At 42.4% G+C, this 22,301-nt stretch overlaps 1 protein-coding gene across 1 annotated transcript; it reads right to left on the reverse strand.

The window, feature by feature from the left end:
• Window positions 1-338: 338 nt before the first annotated feature.
• Window positions 339-998, reverse strand: SF3B5 (splicing factor 3b subunit 5). Its single transcript, XM_016223921.2, has one exon. The coding sequence runs from the start codon at window positions 891-893 to the stop codon at window positions 633-635; it is 261 nt and encodes an 86-aa protein (XP_016079407.1). The 5' UTR covers window positions 894-998; the 3' UTR covers window positions 339-632.
• Window positions 999-22,301: the final 21,303 nt, after the last annotated feature.

The following is a 22,301-nucleotide window of genomic DNA, read 5'->3' on the forward strand; positions in this document are numbered from 1 at the left end:
AAACTATTCTGACAGCTTGTCATTCCTCATGGCATGTCCACAAAGTCCCAAGAGAAAGAAAGGATGCAATTTCAGAGCGAGGGGAGGGCAACGATGAACAGATTTTTTGAAGGGGAGAAAAAGAAACTGGGATGCAATGATCACAAACTTCAGTACTGAAGGCATCATGGACCTGAAAAGGCTCTTGGGAGAAGTCAGGGGGGAGAATATTTTAAGGTTGTGCAGGGAGGATGTGTCAGGCAAAGGACGCTGGCCCGCGCCCACCCCGGTTTCCTGTTCGGACTCCCCAGAACCCTCCCTGAACCCCTCCACCCGAACACAAGTAGCCCACACCAAGAGACTGAAAATTTTCTAAACTTTATGGAAAAATCAACAACGACAGTGTTTTAGGGTCGCCACGGTCACAGTTCTCAGGGGTCCTGGTCATCTCCCCAGCGCTGTGCTCCAAGGGTCCACGTGACGGCAGGTCGGGAGAGCCCCCCGGACGAAGCACTTCTGCGCAGGGACGGCACGAGAGCCCGGGGCCGCGGAGAACCGGTCCACCGGGTCGGGGGCACGCGGGAACGCCGGCAAGCTGCAGGCACGCGGGGCGGCACCGCGGCTCTCCCGCACGGCGCCGACGCGGCCGGATCTCAGTTCTCCTCGGGCTTGTCGGCCGGCGGGCCGCACGGCTGCAGCATCTTCTCCATCAAGTTGAAGCGCACTCGAGCTTTGCTCTCATTCTCCGCAATGGCGAAGTAGTTGAGAAGGTCGAAGTGGCCCATGTAGGAGCAGTAGGAGTCGCGGTGCTGGTTCACCAGCCACTCCCACTTGGTGGTGTCGGCGTGGCCCGTGCCGATGTACTTGGACTGCAGGTGCTCCAGCTGGCTGTGGATGGTGTAGCGGTCCGTCATGTCGCCGCTTGCCTCGCAGCGCTCGGGTCAGGGGCCGCGGCCGAGAAGGAGCCGGCTCTGGAGAGTAACGCGGCAGGGGGACCGCACCGCCGAACCTCCGGACCGGCAGAGTCGCTGGCGAATGACGTCACCGCCACCTCCTCGCGGTTCGAGGACTCGGAGACGGAAGCGGAAGTGTATTCTGTCACCTAATTGGAGCTGCCTAGGCGACGCTATAAGTCGGCGGCCCCTATCGTGAGCCCCGCCCCCTTCCGGAGAGCGTTGCATGATGGTCCACTTAGCGGCCCTTTATCTCACAGGGAGGGTTGCATGCTGGGACTTGTGGTCTCCGAAGCTTCCTGCGTGCGAGCTCCCGGGAGCCCTGGCCTAGTCGTACGAGGCCTCGGGCGGCCTAACGGAGGGGGCTGTCAGGGCGGCGGGTAATGTCCATAGGCGGTTTGGGGCCGACAGGAAAGGGGAAACTCTAGTGGCACACCACGGGCAACTTGGAAAAGGAACTCGCTATAGTTTTGATGTCGGGGCTGACGTGGCTGCACGGTAGCCCCTTCCCAGTGGGCGGTAGGTCACCCTGAAGTCGGCGGGCTCGGGTTCCGGTGCTTGCTAGTCGCGTGCGGGGCCGTGGCCTGCCTGCCGACCTAACGGGTACCAGTTCCCGCGCGGCCGCGCTCCCGCCTCTAGCGCCTCCTTCCTCGGGAGCCTCCGAGCGGGAGGCCCCGCCTCCGGCCGCCCGGCCCGCGCTTCCGGAGGCTCGCGCTCGCCCCCCCGGCCCAGCGCCGCTCCCGGGCCGGGAGCGCCTGTGGACCACCCTCGCCAGGCCGCGCCCTTGATGTCAGCTCTAAAGCATCTCCTTGAAATCGGCTTTGGCTGCCCCAGGCAGATGTAAATTCTCCTTCCTCTTTGCAACGTGTATGTCATCTCTTCATTTTGATCGCTTTACACGCCCCCACCCCCTCTTTTCTTGGTTTAACAACTTTCTCACGCGAATGCAAACTACTTGAGAAAGTTTACTTTTTTGATAGCTTTTATCATATGCTGCTTTTATGATCTCCTCGTGGCCTCGCAGAGATCGGATTCGCGAAAAACATCCGATGAATGGATGAACAATTGTATGACAGCCAAACAGAAAGAACTCTTTACTGGGAGAAAGATAACTTTAAAATAGTTTTATTCTGAAACAAAGGTGCAGATTATAGTTAATACTGTATTGAAAACGAAATTTTCTAAGTAGACACACACAAAAAGGTAATTATGTGAGGAAATGGATGTACTAATTACCTTGACTGTAGTAGTAATCATTTCATTATGTTGCACACTTTAAATATAAAGTTTTTATTTTAAAAAGAGATCAAAAAAAGAAAACAAAAATATTCTTTATGAGATCAGATGCCTGTACCAAAAATGAAAAGGTTTTTATCCTTCGGATTGTCAAACCTTGTTATAAGAAGCGTTTCATTCCTAAAACGTAGAGACTGTTAATGAGGCATACCTGTGGATTCACCATCCAGACATGGCAGACCTTGCCGTCTTCCCATTTTTGTTTCCAACTTTGTTTTTTTGTTTTGGGCTTTTTAAAGAAATAAAACTATGGAAACAAACTTGAAGTTCTCTGTGTTCCCCTCCCTAAATTATTCACTTCAGGATACTACCTTGAATTGAGAGTTAATCATTCCTGAGCCTGTTGATTGATTGCTGATAGTTTATGCATCCATAAACAATAGTGTTGGTGTTATGCACGTTTTAAAGCTTTATATAAATGACATCCTGTATGTATTGTTATGAAAGTTATTTTTTCCCCTCATTGTATCCATGTTGATATATGTAGCTTTAGTTCATTTTTACCTTTGTGTAGTATGCTGCTGAATTAGTTTACCGTTGCATGCCCATTTTCTCAAAAATGGACATTTAATTTTACATTTTTATGGTAAGAAACAATGTTGTAAGAAATATTCTTCTATATGTATCTTATACATGTGAAGAAGTTTCTTTGGAGAATATATAAACGAATAAAGTTGAGATTCAGGGATGAGTGTCTTCAGGCTTTGCTAGATATTGCCAAATTGCTCTCCAATTCCACCAGTTGGCTCTCCCGCCAGCGAAATGAGAATTCATTTTGATCCATATCCCTCTCAAAACTTGGTGTCCTGAGACATTTTAAAAGTTTTTAGATCAGATGAGTGAATGGAATTTCATTGTGCCTTTAATTTGCATATCTCTGCTTACTAGGGAGTATCTTTTTTATGTGCTAATTGACCTATTATATTTCTACTCTGTGAATTGCATACTCGTATCCTTTGCTCATTTTCTTATTGGGAATTTTTTTTAGTAATTTTTAAAGAAGATATTTATATATTCAAGACACTTGGGTTATCAGTTATAATGCAATGAAAATATTTATTTATTTATTTATAAAGCTTCTATCTCCTTAGGAAACAGAGCTCTAATGAATGTCTATTACAGCTTACAGAGAACTTTAGTCTTAGGTCACAGCGTTCAGAGCTCCTGGTTTTGATTCCACAGACTCTTTGAAATGGCCTATATGAAAATAATTTTCCAATCAGTGGGTCATCTGTCCCTTTTTTTGTGGCATCATCTGTTGTACAGAAGTTAACTTTAAAGGAGTCAAATGTATCAGCCTTTATGTTTCGTGCTTTTTGCATTTGTTTTAAAAAATGAAATCAAGTAAAACTCTTTTCTGTCCTTGGGCCATAAAAAAGAGTTTTTTCATTGTCTTCTAAAAGTTCTACAATTTTGTTTTTTTTTTAATATTTATTGTTTTAATCCACCTATAAGTTCTTGTTTTGCTTTGTTTTGCTTTAGGGCAGCTATTTTCAGCCGGAACACTGGCAGGAATTTTTAACACATGCAGTACCTGACTATTTAGTCAGGGGCACTGACCTCTTTTCCCTTAGATTGTTAAATAAAAAAATGACAACAGCCAGCACAACAATAGCCATCTGGTGAGAATGAATCAAAATTACACTTTTTTTTTTTTCAGAACAGCAAAAAATATTTTTTTGGTGTCCCATAGAATTTTAGTGATTAGTTTATGTGTGCCAGGAGATGAAAAAGGTTGAAAATTGCTGCTGCAGGAATCTAATTTTTTAATACTTCCCTCTATGGTTAACTAGTCCAGTGATAATCAGTCATTCACTAGATGGTACATCCTTTCCCTACTCATCCTTTCGGCTTCTGTTGTTTAGGGATAGGCCTGTCTCTGGGCATTCTGTTTCATTAGTTTCTTAGCCTGCGCCCCCAGTAGTACCCCAGGACCTTAACTTCTTAATTATTGTACCTTTATAATAGGTCTCGATATCCAACAGGGTGAAAGCCTATACAGTTTTCTTCTTTCATAAATGTTTTAACATTTTTGATTCTTTGCTCTTCTACGTGAATTTAGAATTTTCAGTAAAGTTCTTATGGAAATTGCGATTGACCAGTTAAACAAAGCCATGAAAATTAATATTATTTCCATATCATTACAAATGATTCTAAGGATATGAGCGAATTCCTCAAATTCAAAACAATACATATATGTGTATTAATTAAGAGCCAAGGTGTATTAGTTTGTTTGTGCTTCCAAAACAAACTGTCACACAGAGTGGCTTAAACAACAGAAATTTATTTCCTCACAGTTCTAGAGGCTGCTAGAAGTACAAAATCAAGGTCAGGGTGGGGTTGATTTTATTTTGAGACCTGTCTCCTTGGCTTCCTGATGGCCATTTTTTCTCTGCATCTTCACATGGCTTTTCCTCTGTGTGTGTCTATGTCTTAGCCTTCTCTTATCTCCAAATGTAGTCACATTTTGAGTTACTGGTGGTCAGGACTTCAACATACGGATTGTGAGGTGACATAGTTCAGCTGTGGAATATATGATAACTTGTTTCTTTTTACAAAATTTAAATTTTATTAATTAGCTTTGTAAAAATAATTTAGGTATGCGAAAGGATTTTATTTGTTAAAACAGACAATCCCAATATTTACAAGAAAATGTAATATATTACATTAACAAGTGTGATTTTAAATGTTTAAGAGTTGAAATTGGGAGTAGAACTAAATTTTACCCAAAGGCCCCTTAAAAGTGATTGTGAAAATGTGCTAGATTTACAGTATAGGATTTTTAACTGAACTTAAAAGCTTAAGGAGAGAGGCAGTTTTTCGATTTATAACTTTAATAAATTGAATATTAATTTTACAACCCTAAATAAATCTATGAATAGTACTTTCTGCATTCCTTCAAATGATTCCCCCAAAGTGATACTCAAAGGCACCAAAAAACAAAGCAAAACAAAACAAACCACCCAGCAACAACAGCAGACTGCTTCAATTTCAATTGTAATTACATTGAATTTATAGGCCTTTTGGGGAGAATTGTCATCTTAACTATATTGACATTTCTCACCTGCGCACATAGCATGTATTTCCATTTACTTACATCTACCTTTTTGACTTTAAATAAAGCTTGTATAGTTTTCATATGGGTCTTTCACATCGTCTCTTAGATTTATTCCTGGGTATCTGCTATGTACAGTGCGGGGCAAAAGTAGATTTACAGTTGTGAGTACACAAAACAGAGTTTACTCTTGTATTATTATTTATTAATTATTGTATGATTTTCCTTACGAACAATTGTAAGCCTACTTTTTTACAACCCTGGTTACTTAAAGATACTCCTTATGAGTCTTAAATTGTGACCTAGTAAGAAATATCACAATTCTTTACACTATGGACAATAAAGAATTTCAGTCTGGAACCAGCGGACGTGCTATCAAGACATGCCAGAGCAGCTGTTACGGTTTCCTGCTCCAAGATATACCCTCAAGTTAATCCTGTCCGTTGGGCTGCTTCTGCGTAACTATCAGATGCTGCCTCCCTGCTTGGCATTTGAGTAAGAAAAAAATATGCAAGAAAAGATTCCATGGGAAAAGATACAGAATTAAAGATTTATAATGAAAAGTGTGTTTTAGACAGAAAATTATATATTGTCTAGTCTGTTTTTTAAGTCTGGAAATGCAAGGCAACATTTTCTCTCTTTCTTGTGCTGCTGCTGTCTTTAACTTTTTAAAAAAAGTCATTTAATATTTTTGAGTAGCCAAAGCACCTTTCAAAATACAAAAGTATACAAAGGAATGCAGTGCCTGACATCTGTTCATTCCCATCCCATTGCTACATGTATCTTGCGTATTCTTGCAGAGATACTTCATGGATGAATGAGCTAATACAAATATATGTGATATTTTACGCCTTCTAAAATTCAGATAGCAGCCAAATGCTCAGTACAGTTTTCTACTAGGTTTTTTGTTCTTCACTCTTTGACATATAATAGAGATGATCCCCTATGAGTACGTGAAGAGCTGCCTCATTTTGTGTCCTGTTTTACAGCCGTGTAATATTGCATTGCATAGGTGTAGCATACTCTCTACTGTCCACCCTCCTGTTGATTGTCAAATGCCTGTGCATCCAGAAATTATGCTTAAAATTTATTATAATTGCAGAAAAAGATGAACTCCAAGCTGAAGTGAGCTAAAGTTACATTTCCTTTGGTGAAATATTATTTTAGATGCCACTTTTGTCTGTAAACAAGTTTTAAAATATTAAAAGGATTTTCTACATTACAGGTACTGGTACCATGTTTCACACTAGAGGTCGCCCAAACAGTATTTAACACCAACGAATACACAAGTGGTTGAGAACGTTTTCTAATTAGGCGCCTTGAAGAGCAATTAAGACTTTCGTAAGTTAGGAGAAAAGCAAACAACCTTTCCCTTTTCAATATAAATTTTATATTTTGGGGTTTTATATTTAGTTAGCTTCAGCAGTGCTGTGGAATTTAGGTGATATTAAATTTAGGGAACTTATTTTAAAAATGTTTGCTACACATGTCATTTTTCTGTGGTTAAAAATATCTTCAGCTTCAGTGTTTTCCCATCCATCATGAGTTTCATATCTCTGAGCAGATCTAGAATCCTCAATTTTTGGAGGAACTTGCCTCCAATTGGGCATATACTTCAAAAGAACAAAGGGTTCTGCACCTTTTATAATCTCTCCCAGGGCAGGTATGATTGTCACAGGCATGCACTCTACAACTCATTTGAGGTTAAGTAAGCTGGTCCGTCTCTGTCCTTTAGAGATAACATTAAATCACAAGCCTGTCCAATTGTTGAAAAAAGATTTCTCACAGGAGAAATTTCACAAAGAAGCTTTGAAGTTTTATAAACATGTTCCATTTGTTACAGTGATATGAAATCTTGCAGCACTAAGATGAATGATTGACATATCATAGGTCCTAAATAGTTATTGAATAAATGAATAAATGTTTCCCTGATAGCATCTTGAGTGATAATGAAGGATTGGAAACAACTTTAGTGCCAACGATAAAGAAGTAATTACATAAATTACCATGTAATCTGGCTCTATATGGCATATCTCGTTTGAACGTAAGTTCCTTTGAAATATGTAACTTTTTTCTTTATTAATTTAGCATAATGACTTACCCATCATCAGCACTCAATAAATACTTGCTGAATTAGAATATTGTTCTCACACTGGATTAGGCGGGGAGATAGCCAGCATCTTAGAGCATCCCCCAGTAGTTGGAACTGGCCACCTCAAAGTCATGACCACCTTTTCCCCTAAGCCTAAGAGATGTGGATCACATCAGCAATTACAGGTTAGAAAATGAAATCTTAAAAACAAGAAGTGAAATGGATGGGACTCGCCTTCTATGCAACATTTCAAGCATCGAATGAGCCATGTGGTCTACCTAGAGTAGAAGTCACAGGTGAACTTAAAGGTTAGGAAACCCGAAGCATCTGTGTTGATATGCTGTGCATAGTGGCCCCCAAAGAAAATGACACAGAAGCAGACCTAATAATTTTAATGCTGTTAATTTGTTTATGATTGTTTCAGGCAGAAAAAGAATTTGGGGGTGGAACAGACTGGCACACATAGCCGTGGCAAAGTACCAATGGTGCCATCTCCCACCTGTTTTTCCCACATTTTCTTCAGCTTACTTAAACCACTGTGCAAATGCAGTTTCAAGTCTCCCCATTTCCAACGAGATTACCTGCCTCTAAGTCTCTCTTATAAAGAAATTCTAGCATGACGGCTGCTGAGGATTGCTTTAATAATAAATTTCAGCAAGTTAACTGCTTTAGTTGTTTGAGGAACTGATATGTTCTGTAGAGCTATAAAAAATATTCCAGTTAAAGTTCCATCTATGGGGCCCTCAAGATAGCAAAATGCTGTTGGCATACCCTCTCATCTCTACTTTGTGTCCCTTAACTTGCTAGGATAATCTTTATATTTGGCTTAATTACTTTATTTAAAGATGTAAGAAAAGCACTTGTTCTTAGTTTTAGTGCAATTTTGCCCCTAGACCAAGACAAGAGTGGACCTTGCCCTGGGCCCCCTCACTTTAGAAGGTCCTGCTATGTCTCCCCACTAGCTACACCCTCCCACGAGCTGGAAAGTTCATGGGTCAAGGAGACATACCCATCCATGCTCCCACTCCCCCAACTGCTGGCTCAAACACAGACAGACTGAGCTTTGAAACACAAATTCTAAGTACAGTGGGCCCCAAGCCCACTTCCGGGGCCTGTGCAGGCTTCTTTCCTGGGTCTGCCCTCCCAGAGCTGACCTTGCTGCTGATGTGCACCCCCCCCCCCCCTGGGCCTACCGGGTGCCCAAGGAACGGCCCTGGCTGGTGCTTACCTCGTGAACTCAGACAGGCAGGTTGAGAAATTCCAGATGAAGAGGTTGGGCTTGGAGGATGCTCTTAACTTAGAAATGATATTTAGAAGCACCCAAAAAAGGTTACCCTGTTCTTAAATTCCCCCCAAGTCCCCATCCAGTCTCAAATTTCTTACTGGTAAGTAATCTTAAAGTCATAAACTATATATAAGTAGTAATAATGGCTTGTTCTGGGTAGTAACCTCAGTTATCCTGAAATGGAAATTTTGATCACCTTCATATTAAAGCTGCTTTATTTAAAGGGTGAGTGACTTTTCAATCACAGGAAGATTTATAATTAAATATGAAGGTGATAAGTTAAATCACACCATTAGTATTAAACCTCAAGTTTCACTTGAGGTTTAGGAATAATCTACTTATGTATTTAAGGTGTTTGTAATACTTAAAATATTTGGACATTTTAGTCTACTGGATAGATTAATGTTGTGATTCTGTTTATTTAAAATTTGTAATTGACCTGTAATTTCAAATGAAAAGAAGTAAGAATGTGAGCAAGTGTGTGAGTGGTATTCTAATATTTAAGGGAAATGGATTTACCTGATTTATAAGTTAAAATTAGATTTACAAGAGCCTTTGAGATGCTTTGGAAGCTTTTTCTTACTAGGAACATGGACTTGCTTGGTCAGGCATTTGAAATGCTTAAAATTAAACATATTAAACCCACTAACGCAGTTTAAAATACTTATGGGAGGTTGCTGGATACAAAATCAATATAAAAACAATAATGGTATTTCTATATCCCAGCAACAAGAAAAAAAAAAGGCCCACACACAAACCGATACTTGATACATGACAGAGGCATACATACTGCAGGGAAGTGGGAGGAAAGACAATCTTTCCAATAAGGGGAGCCAGGACAACTGTGCACCATGTGGAAATAATGAAATTGGATTCCTAATTCACATTATACACAACAGTCAGTTCCAGGTGGATATGACATCTAATTATAAAGTCACTCGGTGATTAATATAGAATATCTTTATGACTTTGCAACAGAGAAGGGTTTCTTAAATGAGACCCAAAATGCACTAACCAAAAAGTAAAGATTAGGAGAGCTGAGGAAGGCTCCCAGCAGCAGGCAACACTTCAAGGGCTAGTTCCAGGGTCATTTTAAGTCCAGAAGAAGCTGTTTCTTCAAGCAGGCCCAATAGGATGGCATCTACTTTTTTTAAACCAACTGAAGTACCTCAGACATACCTCAAAGGACAAATTCCCCAGAGGGAGAGGAAATAGTATTTTACAAATCAGTGACACCTGAACCCACCTGGTGGGAAGACCAGTGATGTTTTGGGTCCCCAGTCTCTGCCACTTCACCCTTGTGACACCCAAAAAAAAAAAGGTCATGAAGGAGAAGACCCAAAATCAGACAGGAAAGCTGCAGTGGCTGAAGAGAGCAGACCAGGCCCAGGGGCAGAGCCCACGCCCAAGACTGACAGCCTTAATGCATTTCACAGTCGAGGAAACCCAGACGACCAGTAAACCTGGAAATGTTCTCAACACAATTAGTAAGCACAGAAATGATAATGAAAATAATCAGATGCCACTGCATACCCACCACATGAGCAAACTTTTAAAAGTTTTATAATACTACACATTGGAGAGGAGTTCTAATTTTTGGTGGGCACATACTATAACTTGTACAGCCACTTAGGAAGACAGTTGGGATTATCTAAGTTGAAGATAGCCATGCCCTGCGTCCAAGCAGTTCCACTCCCACTCCTGGAGATGTCCTTCAGAGAAGTGGTTCTCAAAGTAGGTGCCTGGATCAACAGCAGCAGCAGCACCTGAGCACAATTAATTAATTAATTAATTTTTAATATACATCTTTATTGATTTCAGAGAGAGGAAGGGAGAAGGAGACAGAGAGACAGTAACATCAATGATGAGAGCATTGTCATTGATCGGCTGCCTCCTGCACACCCCTGACTGGGGATCAAACCCACAACCGGGGCATGTGCCCTGACCGGGAATTTAATCACCATCTCCTGGATCCTATGTCGATGCTCAACCGCTGAGCCACGCCCAGCTGGGCAACTGAGAACATTTTAAAAATGCAAACTTCGTGCTCATTATTGAAATTATACCTGTGTTGAGTTGGGTAGTAAATAGCTTCTGTTATTCTGGGATCCTATCATCTCCAGGGTTATTAGGAGTCCTAGTTAGGTAGCGGCATCTCTCATCATCAACTCGGGCCTACAGAGGAGAGTCACCAAGGAGCTTTTCAATGGCACTGGTGCCCTCTTCCTCCGGTAATTTTCTTATTGCTCGATACATAGAGCCGTTTATGCTCTTTCAATGATCTTAGTTATCTGCAAGCTTTCCAGTCTCATATAGCAGACCCCCTTTACCATACTCACATGTCTTGACCTTTCAGTCCCTTCCTACATGGTCTGACAGTTCTGGCATCTCTATGTGATCTTACTGCTTTTCAGATCTCCCAGAGAAAATCCCAGTTATGCCTTAGAACCATCTCTGGGGGCCCATACAAGGATATTGAATCCTGTATCATGGGAGAGTGCCTCCATGTTGATAAATTTTCCCTTTTATTCTGCCTCCTTGATCCAGGACCCTCTAATTACTTTAAGGCATCCTCCACAGGCTCCTGGCAGCACATGTTAGTAAGATTGTGCAGTGACTTGGGTGTGTAAGCCCTCTCCTTCCCTAGCAGGCTCTGCACTCCAGTGAGGTCATGCTGAAATGTGGCCCTAGTTATCAGTTTGGTGAACAGAAAGACAGGTGGGTACAGACCCTGAGGGAGTGCAAGCATTGTCTTATAAGGTACCTGTCTTTCTTGAGGCATTTGCAAAATCTTCAAGAGATGACCTCTATCTTCCAGCCAAGTGCAGTTGCCCACTTCTAGAGGTCCAGAGAGTTCAGGAGGGTTTAGGGACTCAAGGAACTTGAGGGAGGCCACCCAGAAATCTCCATCCTGAGTCTCAGGGTCCTGTTCCTCTCTGATGAGGACCCTGAGTCTGGAGTAGGAGATTGGACCAGGCTGTGAATTCAGCCTTCTCTGAACTTTTTTCTGATTGCAGGTGAAGATCTCTCTAAATGCTGCCAAGGAGGGCCTCTGAAGTTCACGCTTTGCTCTAAATTGCTGATTAATATATTAGACCTGCTATTTTCTCTCTGCAGTGTATCAGTGTCACTTAGCAACAGGCTCCCGATTCCAGAGTTTATAGTTACTGTTTGTTTCCCCCAGGAATCTCATACTACAGAGACAGTGCACTAGCTGTTGTACCTCTGTCCTTTCACAGGCCATCAAATTCACCACAGGTGAAAGCCTTAGCAATCTCACCTCTACAGCATGCCAGGAGCCGACAGCACTCCTCCTCCAACTAGCAATGGGGTTCTTGCTGCTGTCTGGCCAGCAAGTGAATCAACTCCGGAAACTCATTCCAGAATCTCCTTAGAATTAATTCCAGGACCAGTCGTCTTAGGTTGAGATCCCTAGTACCAGAGCTTCAGACTAGGACTCTCCTGCAAGTGATGTATTGAAAGAGTGCTCTCAGCAGAAAGGGAGTGAGGACAGGTGGACAGGGCAGGGGAAGGGCTAAACAAGGTTGTGGGCTCAGTTGGAGGTGCGCTTCAGCCTGATCCCGGGGGAGCTCAGCAGCACTCACTGCACCTGAATGAGTCCATGAGTCACCACCCGAATGATTTGTCTTTTCTTTTGTCTTCCCCTGCCCTAGAAAGCTAACTGTGTCTTCTTGTATTAAAAAATGACTCAGCATTGGATATGGAGTCAGAAAGAAAAGTATTAGCCTTATAGTTTATTTTCGGCCCACCCATATGCTTCCCTAAATCTTCTTTTAGCTGGAGTGATGTGTGCTCCTGAGCTCTGGTCGGTGTCCCAATTCTTCCCATACTACCAGGGTTAATACAAAGTGCACGAAATAGTTTTAATCAGATCAGAAATGATAACTATGAACACGAAAAGAGGCCAGAGAGGGCACAGAGGGACAAATAATATAAAATTACAAAAAGGTTAACATGAAAACCTATATTTTAGGACCAGGTGTCCTTTTAAGTCTAATGTGGGGTTGATTTTTAAATAATTTATTAATCATAATTACAAATTTATTGTTTACTTCAAATTCTATAGCCGTACTTTTCCTGCCTGAACCTAATAAAGAGCTAATGAAATTGGCCAACATGGACAAGATTAATATGAAATAGATCTTGTCATATTTTAACACACAGACAATTCAATGTTGAAACTATTTTCATTTCTACCTTCAGTCACAAGAAAATTAGCAGCAAGCAAAATCAGAATTTTCTTTTATTATTTCTGAATAGGCCTGAGGGTTAATAAAAGAGAGTAAAGTAACATAAGTGACACACGAAATGACCTAGCAGTGTTCGACGGAGATAAGTTGTAACACTTCTGCTAACGGTCACTTCCTTGTTAGAGCTGAAAATAGCTCTTACAAGTCCTGATGCAAGTCCATGTGAAGTTCTGTATGTAACACAGATCACTCAGAACAATCCCAAACGAGTACGTATAGACTCAGAGAATTACATAATGAATAATACTAGTTGTGGATAAAGCATTTAAATGAGGCCTTTGTCTAAAGAGAGCTGACCTGAAGTTTTTCTCTTTCCTTCGATAAATTCAGCGCTTATGTAACAATCCCATTGAACAAATATGTGTTATGCAGCTGTTAGGTAAAAAGTCAGAGACTAGGGGCTCCCAGGGCTATAAAGGTGAATAATAGTATGTAATTTGCAATATAGTCATGGTCACAAATAAGAAAATTTACAATTTATTAATAATGTAAGAAAGTGACTATTCAAAGAATGGGTAGGTTATTTTTAATAGAAACGATGAAAAATGAGTTGGTAAAAGAAGTTCCATTGGGGATAGGTTTGGAAGCCTGTGCTGTGTTTCAAAAGTTGGTGATGGGCTTTTAGGAAGATGGTCCTGGTAGAGGGTCTGCTGGGGAGACATCAAGAGAGCTGAAAGTTCACAGTGCATTCGGGTAATGTCCAGTTGGGGGGAGAAGGAAGGTATTGTGGGAGACACTCATCTCATGGTGAGTAAGAGGGTTGGAACTTGATCTGTAAGTAATAGGGACACCCTGACCAGTATGGGACAAGGGAGTCGTTTAATTAAACCGGGGCTTTGGATTGATGACTAATGACAGTGACTCAGGAGAATTTGAAAGTGGAGACAGATGGACTAGTTAGGCTGTGATGATAATCTAGGCCAACGACAAGGTCCAGTTTTGAGGAGCCTTGGGATGTTAGGCACTCGTGACAAGGACAGCTTGTTGTCTTCCAGTACCCATTTCCCCCCTGCCTTTGAGTCAAGATTAATCCCTGTCTTCCTTGCGGTGAGACGGGGGCATGCGTTTAAGGTTTGGCCAACAGGTATAAGTGGAAACAGCCTGTGCAGCTTCTGCGAATGATATTGAAGGAAGGGGTTTCTCCTTTCCATGGTGAGAGTGTGTTGCTATAGACTGAATGTTTGTCCCCCCAAGATTCACATATTAAATCCTAATACTCCTTTTTGGTGAAATAGTTGTTCATGTCCTTTGCCTGTTTTGTAACTGGGTTGTTTACAGTTGAGCTTTGAGAGTTCTTTATATATTTGAGATATAAGGCCTTTGCCAGAGACATGGCTTGCAAATCCTGCATTCTCTTTGAAAGGCCTTCAACAGGAAAAATGCTTTTAATTTTTGTAATTCATTCATTTCCTCTTTTATGGCTCATGACTTTGGGGTCCTATCTAAGAATTTCTTGCCATCATAATCAACCTATTGAGAGTTAGTGATACAAAGAAAAATCTTAAAAAGAGCTTAGAAGAAAAGTATATTAAATTCAGAGTTTAAAGTACTGAAAGGGAAGGCACAAAAGGAATAATGAACATTTTAATTTTCATGTCTCTACCTACACACACACACACGCGAGCACACGGAGTTGACCTTACACAATTGGATTGCTGGTTATGCAAACTCTGTAGGGCTGATGCTGGACCTTGAGGTCAGAGGACAGGCAGACAGGACAGGAAGATGGATGGAAAGTAGGGGAGAGTGAGAACAAGCTGGAGCTTACAAGGACAGGCTGGAACACCTGTCCATTCCCATTGCCTCAGATCTTGAGGGGATGGGGGTCCTGCAGAATCTGAGGCCCCTCATGAAAGAACTAATCACGCTTGCTTGGCTCAAGAGTTGGAAAAGGGGATACTGGGTCAGCTGGAGTGCTGGGAGGCCTGGCTATGCCTCACACCAACAGGGTCATCCCACAGATCAACAACAACGGTGTGGGCTACAAAAGTTTTCTCCAAATCTCACTCAAGATGATCGCCCATGGAACCTTCCTAATTAGAAACATACAGGAAGAGGCATTCTGGGAACAGAATTGAGCCTCGCCACCACATGGGACAGTTCAGTTTATTTTAGCAATATTTTAATGAAGTGGACCTGGTGATGAAGATGTCTGAAAATCACCTGGAAAAAGCAGCATGCATGTTGGTAGGTTGAGATCTAGTTTACTGCGGGGCCCACACTCCAGAAGAGTTTCATAAACTTTGCTTCATGGAGAATATATCCGAGTAGGCCCCAGCAGAACACAAGTCCCTTTATGGTGGGATTTTGATAAGAATCTATTAAAATAACATAGTGAAGGTAGGGTGAAGAGAACCAAAAAGGGAAACTGAGGCATGCAGAGCAAGCAGTGGCAGGAAGCCTTTCCTTCCCACACCCATGGGAGCTGTGGTGGTGAGGGACGCGACTACTGTCAGGGCCTCGGTGTCACCTGCAAGGAGTTGAGAAGAAATACTCAGACCCGGCCTCATCCTGCCAAAGCCTCCTGAGGCTCAGAGCAGTGGGTAGAAAGGCTGAAGATGGATCTGGCAGGACACACGATGAAGAACTAATGGTATCTAATTCAGCCAAACTTCCTAACATTTTACCAAAGAGCCTGAAATAGTTATGGAGATAGATAATCTGGTGTAGGGTTTACATTTTTGTCAAACTTGCTTTTTTCCACTGGTGTTGACAAATGCCATTAATTTTTGTCTTAAAAATAAAGAGAATCATATAGATAACAAGTGAAATACAAAATATCCCAATGCACTTTTCAACTTTTAGAACACACATTTTTGGTTTCACTTCTTCAAAACAACATTAAGTCAATGTTTATTTTAATATTATTAATTTTATACTTTTAATGTGTAGATTGGTTTGGAGTTTATAGTCTGTAGCCATAGGAATTTATACCATATTTATGTAAGTAACATTGTATTTACAGTATTTATATTTGGGTAACATTGGAGTAGAAATAATCTGTCAACACTGGGTGCCATAGATTCCTTTCCCTGAAGAAGGGTCTACTCATTACTTAAGTTGGAGAGATGATGTACCAGGACCATGAAACAAGGCATGAATAGTGTACGTCCCCCACTTACATTTTCGTTGTAATCAATTCCGATTTGCATGGGGGCATTTGTTTTGTAACTGTTTCTTTGTGACTAGGGATGTAGAGTTGTGGCAAAAGTTCCTGTTTCATAAATCACTTTTGCCCATCACCAACCTGTAGAAAATAGGGTTTAAAGAAATTAGCTGGAGTGGCCTGCTTTCAACACCCCGAGCGAGTGATGCAAGGCCATGTCAGCCTACCAAAGGTCCCTCCTCACCTTCGGGTTGTACAGCACAGTAAGGAGCTGCCGACCGAGAGGAACATCTGTCAGCTTCTCCAAGGTCTCCCCAAGATCATCACCCCAAAGGCAGGGATTCTCAAGGAAAGACTTTGCCCCCTGAATTTGTGAGTTCACTGCTCAGATTTCAATCTGTTTTCACTATTACTTTTAGTAAATTCGTTTTTTTTAAGTGTCTTTATTGATTTCAGAGCAAGGAAGGGAGAGGGAGACAGAGAGATCGAAACATCAATGATGAGAGAGTCATTGACCAGCTGCCTCCTGCACGCCCCCGACTGGGGATCGAACCCGCAACCCGGGCACATGCCCTGACTGGGAATCGAACCATGATCTCCTGGTTCACTGGTTGATGCACAACCGTTGAGCCACGAGGGCCAGGCTGGTAAGTTCATCTTTAAAACATATTCATCTTCTGAAACATCTTTGTTTTGTGTGGTGCCAATATTATACTTTACAATTTTCTTTAGGGTCACAAAGGGATGCTGGCTACGATCCATGAACTCAGAGAAATTATAAACCATCCAGAAGGAAGGAATCGGTCCATCTGAAGGTGCGTTAAAGGAAGACTGGTAACGACATGGAGCTGCAGCAAGGGGCTGAGCTGGATGAAGAGGAGGGAGAAGGGAAGAAGCCCGCCTCTCAGCCCCACAGTAAGGCTTTGTGGTGTAGAAATACATCGTTTCTAAACAGACGGCACAAATTCATGCCAGTGAACAAAATATGGATGTAAAAATGTTTAGCCTATTTGTGAAAATTACATTTGCTGAGAACTAACTTAATTATCAAACTCAAAACCAATATTTAAAGGCTTATGACTAAACTGTTGTCTAGAAAAGGCATGGCTTATTTGTTGTTTTGTTTTTCCCTTTGTTTCACTTTTATTAGTTCCGCAGGACAGGGCCATGGTGCAAAAGGGGTTTTTACCAGAAATGACTGTTGAGTAACAGCCTCATCTTAAAATACTTTTGCAACATGTTATGCAAAATCACAGTTGCAGAAAAATTGGTTTCCCTTAAGAGCTATTCAGTAGATCAGCCCTCCTAACTCTAGACCAGAATTTTTAAGCTCATTCTCTTTGGTTGTATGCATATAACAGGCAATACGTGCTAAACTTCAGGCCTCTTACAAGTATGCCAGTATATCAGAGGAAAGTTTTCACTTAATTGCAATTTGGGTTAAAATAAGAATATAACAGTGTCATTTAAGGAATTATAGGCAGGGAAAATAATGCAATTTCCACCACTTGATTTCTGCCCCTCCAAGTGTACCAGACACGGAAAAATAAGCCCACAGAAGATCAAGAAATTTGCTTTTGTATAAGAGTTATCTGTTGCATTGGATTTTTTTTTAAAGTAAAATTTCTAAGCTTACTTCATAACCAGCACTAGTCCAACAACAGCAACCACTCCAAAGGTAGTTATTCAGACAATCCCTACTGTGATGCCAGGTCTGTCCTGTTTCCATAGCCCATGGCACACCTGTAATGAGACGATCAGTGTCTCCTCAACAGGCACCTGGCCAGACACCTGCCCGAGTTAGTCAGTGTGGTCAGAGGTTAAATCAGAGGCAGTGGCAAAAGAGCAGGAATGTGTTGTGAAAACGTCGCAGCTGGTACAAAGAGAAAAACCGGCAGGTGGAAATAGGACAGTGATCCACTGATAACCATTAGTTATGGGGCCTATGATGCACCTGAAATGTCACTAGTGAGACTGAGGAACTGCATTTAAAATTTTGTTTAATTTTAATTAGTCTAAATTTAAATATAGCCACATGTGGTTACAGTAATAGACAGTGCAGATGTAGAACAAGGGGTACAAGGTGGAGCTTGCTGAGTACAAGTTGATTTAACCTCATTTCCCGTTTGGTAGGGTTGATAACAGCTATTCATCCATTCACACAACAAAAGCATGTGCCCAGCAAGGTGTCAAATAGAGAGTAGATCAAAGATAGGTTATATGAAAATAGCACGTGTTGGCAAGGAGGTGGAGAAACTGGAACGCTTGTGTGTTGCTGGTATAATATAAAACAGTGCAGCCGCTGTGGAAAACGGTATGGTGATACCACAGAAAATTACACATAGAATTACAGTGTGATCCAGCAATTCCACTTCTGGGTATACATCCCAGAAAAATAAAAGCAGCGACTGAAAGAGGAATATTTTCCAGCCTTAAAAAGGAAGGATATCTGACACATGCTACGTATAACATGGGGAAACCTCGAAGCCATAATGCTGAGTGAAATGAGTTACAAAAAGACAAATATTGTACGATTCCACTTATATAAGGTATCTAGAGTAGTCAAATTCACAGAGACAGAAAGTAGAACCGTGGTTGCCAGGGGCTGGGGAAGGGGAAATGGGAGTTCGTGTTCAGTGGGTACAGAGTTGTCGTTTGGGGAAGATGGAAAAATTCTGGAAATGGATGGTGATGGCTGCACTACGGTGTGAATGTACTTAGAACTTTATGCTATAAAGTGGTTACAATGGTGAATTTTGTGTCACATATATTTTATCACAATTAAAAATGATAAGGTAGACACATGTCCTCAAGCAGTTCGCAGACTAGCGTGGGAAAGAGAGAGAGTGGCTGGCGACTACTACCTTGTGTGGGGCTCTACAGTGACTAGCTGAGGGTGATGGACGGTTGCACCTGGGAGGGGCGGCTGGGCCCGATGACCTTCCAACGCTGAGACTCAATGGGCTTATGAGCCCTTCACATTAGGGATGGCAGTGGTATACAAGTGGTATACAAATGTATACAAGGGGATACATTTTTACGTGCCCATCTCCAAATGCTCACCCTGCTTTACCTGGGTTTTCCCTTAAAGTCCTCCTAAGTCCTCATGGCTCAAAAAACCCGGACTGGACGTGGGGGCCAACCTCTCCAGAAAGATGTATAAAACATAGAGGACCTACTGGGGAGTGTAAGTGAAGGTGGGCAGATCAGTTCGAGAGAACCAATGTCGATCTAGACCTTGCCATTACCTGGATCTGCATCCTCTCCTAATCCAAGTCTCAAAGGTCCCATTCTCTGACAACCGACGTGTATTTTCTTTTTAATGGAACCTCTCTAACCACTTAAATGCAACATTTTCTTGGTGTGCTGGTGCCTCCAATCCGTTTACCTAACACCTTTTACTTGTCCTCAACACCATTCATGTTCTCTCCCCTCTCCTTATTGGTTCAGATGCCATGCTCCTTCTTTATAATCATTCCCTTGCAAAGACCCTCAGTGTGCTTGTCTCCCTCCCTTCCAGCACATCCACCAGGAAACTCCAACATCTGGTTATCTCTGGACCTTGGCCTAGTTTTATTTGCACCCACATAGGCAAAGGAGGTTGGTGAAAACAAACAACTGTACTGACTGGCCTCCCATTATATTCATAATTCCTGACTTCAAATGAACCCTTAGTCCTAACCAACAATTTGAATATATTTTCAAGTCCATTTAATCTCTCACTGCCCCTAGATGCTATTTCATACCTTGTCCTCTCTTCTCAAACTTCCTCTGCCCCTCACAGCTGATGGCCTGGCCCAGTCGATGATACGTCACGTTCCTGTACATTCACCAGCCTCTGCGTTCATACATTCTGCCTCCCCTCCTATTGTTACAAGGGAAGAAGTCTATGTCTTACTTCACCCCAACTTTCCATTTGTGCATTGGATCCCACTTTTGCTCACCTACTCAAGAGCATTGTTCCAGCCATGTTCCCTTTTTCTCTCCTGCGTCATCACTTCTTCCTTTCCTTTCTGTTCATTCCTGTAGGATGCAAATATGTATATCTTCTAATTAAAAAACAAATCTCTTCCTTGACCATACATTACTTCCCAGCTATGGTCACATTTCTCTGAATATTTACTCTCTTTGTGTTCTGTTTGGGCCCACTCCAAAGAGGCTGTGATCACCCCATGCCACCAAAACTCTCCTTATCAAGTTCTCCACTGACCTCCACATGGTCCAGACCATTGTTCAAGTTTGGGTCCCGGTTTTATCCACTTTAGCAGCATTTGATAGCTGATCATAATTGAAACACTTTTCATTGGGCTTCTGGAACCCCATCCTTGTTAGTTCACCTATCTCACCAATTATTCATTCTTGTTTCCTTTCTTGATAGATCTTCCCGATTTCTGAACTTTGGAGTAACCCCAGAGCTCCACATTCTATCTGCAAACATCTAAATTCTATCTGCAAACCATCCATATGCTAAAGACTTCCAGATTGATATCATCACCCCAGGTTCATCCATCCCACAGCCTGAGAACTCCAAACCTAGTGTCCAAAAGGGAACTCTTACTCCCAAGCAACCCTCCCTCACCCCTCTACAACTTGCTTCTCAGGCAGTCTTCCCCATCTCAGCATGAGGAACCTCTTTCCTTGTAGTTGCTCTGCATAAACACCTTGGCTTATCCTTGATTTCTCTTTTTCTCACACCCTACAGCCAATGAATCAGCCAGTCCTGTCAGACCTTCCTTGTGAACACAGAACCTGCCCACTTCTCACCAGCTCCATTGCTATGTCTTTGTATCAGTCAGGCATCTCCAGAGAAACAGAGCCAATAGGATGTATTTCTATCCACCAGTCAGTAAATAAATATGGAGGGAGGGGGAGAGAGAAAGAGAGAGAGGGAATTACATGGGGTTGGCTCACTCAATTGTGGAGGCCGAGAAGTCCCAAGATCTGTAGTTGGCAAACTGGGGACCTAGGAAAATTGGTGATCCAGTTCCAGTCTGAGTCTGAAGGCCTGAGAAGCAGGAGAGCAAATGGTCTAAGTTCCAGTTGGAAGGCAAGTCAAAAGCAGGAGCAAACTGATGTCCCAGATAAAAGACAGTCAAGCCAAGGGAGAAAAACTTCTCCCCTGCCTGCCACCTTGCCTTTTGCTCTCTTCAGGCTTTCGGTAGATGAGGCCCACCCACACTGGGAGGGCAACCTGTTTTACTCAGCCTACCCACTCAACTTTAATCGCAGCCAGAAGAGCCTTTACGGACACATCCAGAGTAAGGTTGGACAAAGCCCCTGGAACCCCACGGCCCCGGCCGGCTGACACAGGAAATTAACCATCACAGCTTCCTCACTGGTTGGCCTGCTCCATCTTTGTCCCCTAATCTACCCTCCACACAACCGTTGACCAAAGAAGGAAAAAAGCCACATCATACGACTCCTCAGCTAAAAAGTGTTGCCTGCCCCTCAGCCCACCACCGCACATCGCTCCTCCTGGACTCATCCTGTCCCACCCGCACAGATATTCCCCCAAGAAGCCAGGCTTGCCCTTGCCTCAGGGCCTTTGCCTCCCAGACCCTTCAGCTTGAAATGGCCTGAACCTGAAGAGCCACATTGTCTCCTCCCTCAAGTGTTTTCTTACCTTAGAAGACTTTGTAATAGACGTACATATATATAAATTTATTCTAATCCCTCATCCATTTTATTTTGCTTTATTTTAAAAACAAAGCTTTTTTTGGGGAATAGTATTAGATTTACATAAAAATTGCAAAGATACTATAGAGAGTTCCCATAAACCCCATTCCCATCCCCCCCATTACCATCTTACAGTAGTGCGGTAGGTACATCATCACAACTCAGGAATCAGATTTCCTGTTTCTGTGCCAGGCTCTCGCCCCAGATGCCACATTACGATGAACTGTCCTGTCTCCTTGGGCTCCGCTGGGCTAAGGGTTTTTCAGACTTCCCTTGTTTTTGAGGATGCTGACAGCTTTGGGGAGTGCTGGCCTGGTGTTTCGTAGAATGGCGCAGGGTTGGAATTTGTCTGATGTTCTTCCCATGGTGAGACTAGGGTTATGGGTCTGGGGAGAGGAAGACCCCAAAGGAAAAGAGACATTTTTATCGCGTCCCATCAAGAGGACACACTATCAGCATGATTCCCGACTTAATGTTGACGTGGGTCACCTGGCCGAGGTCGTGTTCTTCAGGTGTCTGTTGTAAAGCTACTGTTTTCCCTCGCCACGTACTTTCGGGAAGAAAGCGGGTGTGGGCAAGCCATGCTGA

This window comes from Miniopterus natalensis, chromosome 5, assembly GCF_054644295.1.
Source record: "Miniopterus natalensis isolate mMinNat1 chromosome 5, mMinNat1.hap1, whole genome shotgun sequence".
Taxonomy (NCBI): Eukaryota; Metazoa; Chordata; class Mammalia; order Chiroptera; family Miniopteridae; genus Miniopterus; species Miniopterus natalensis.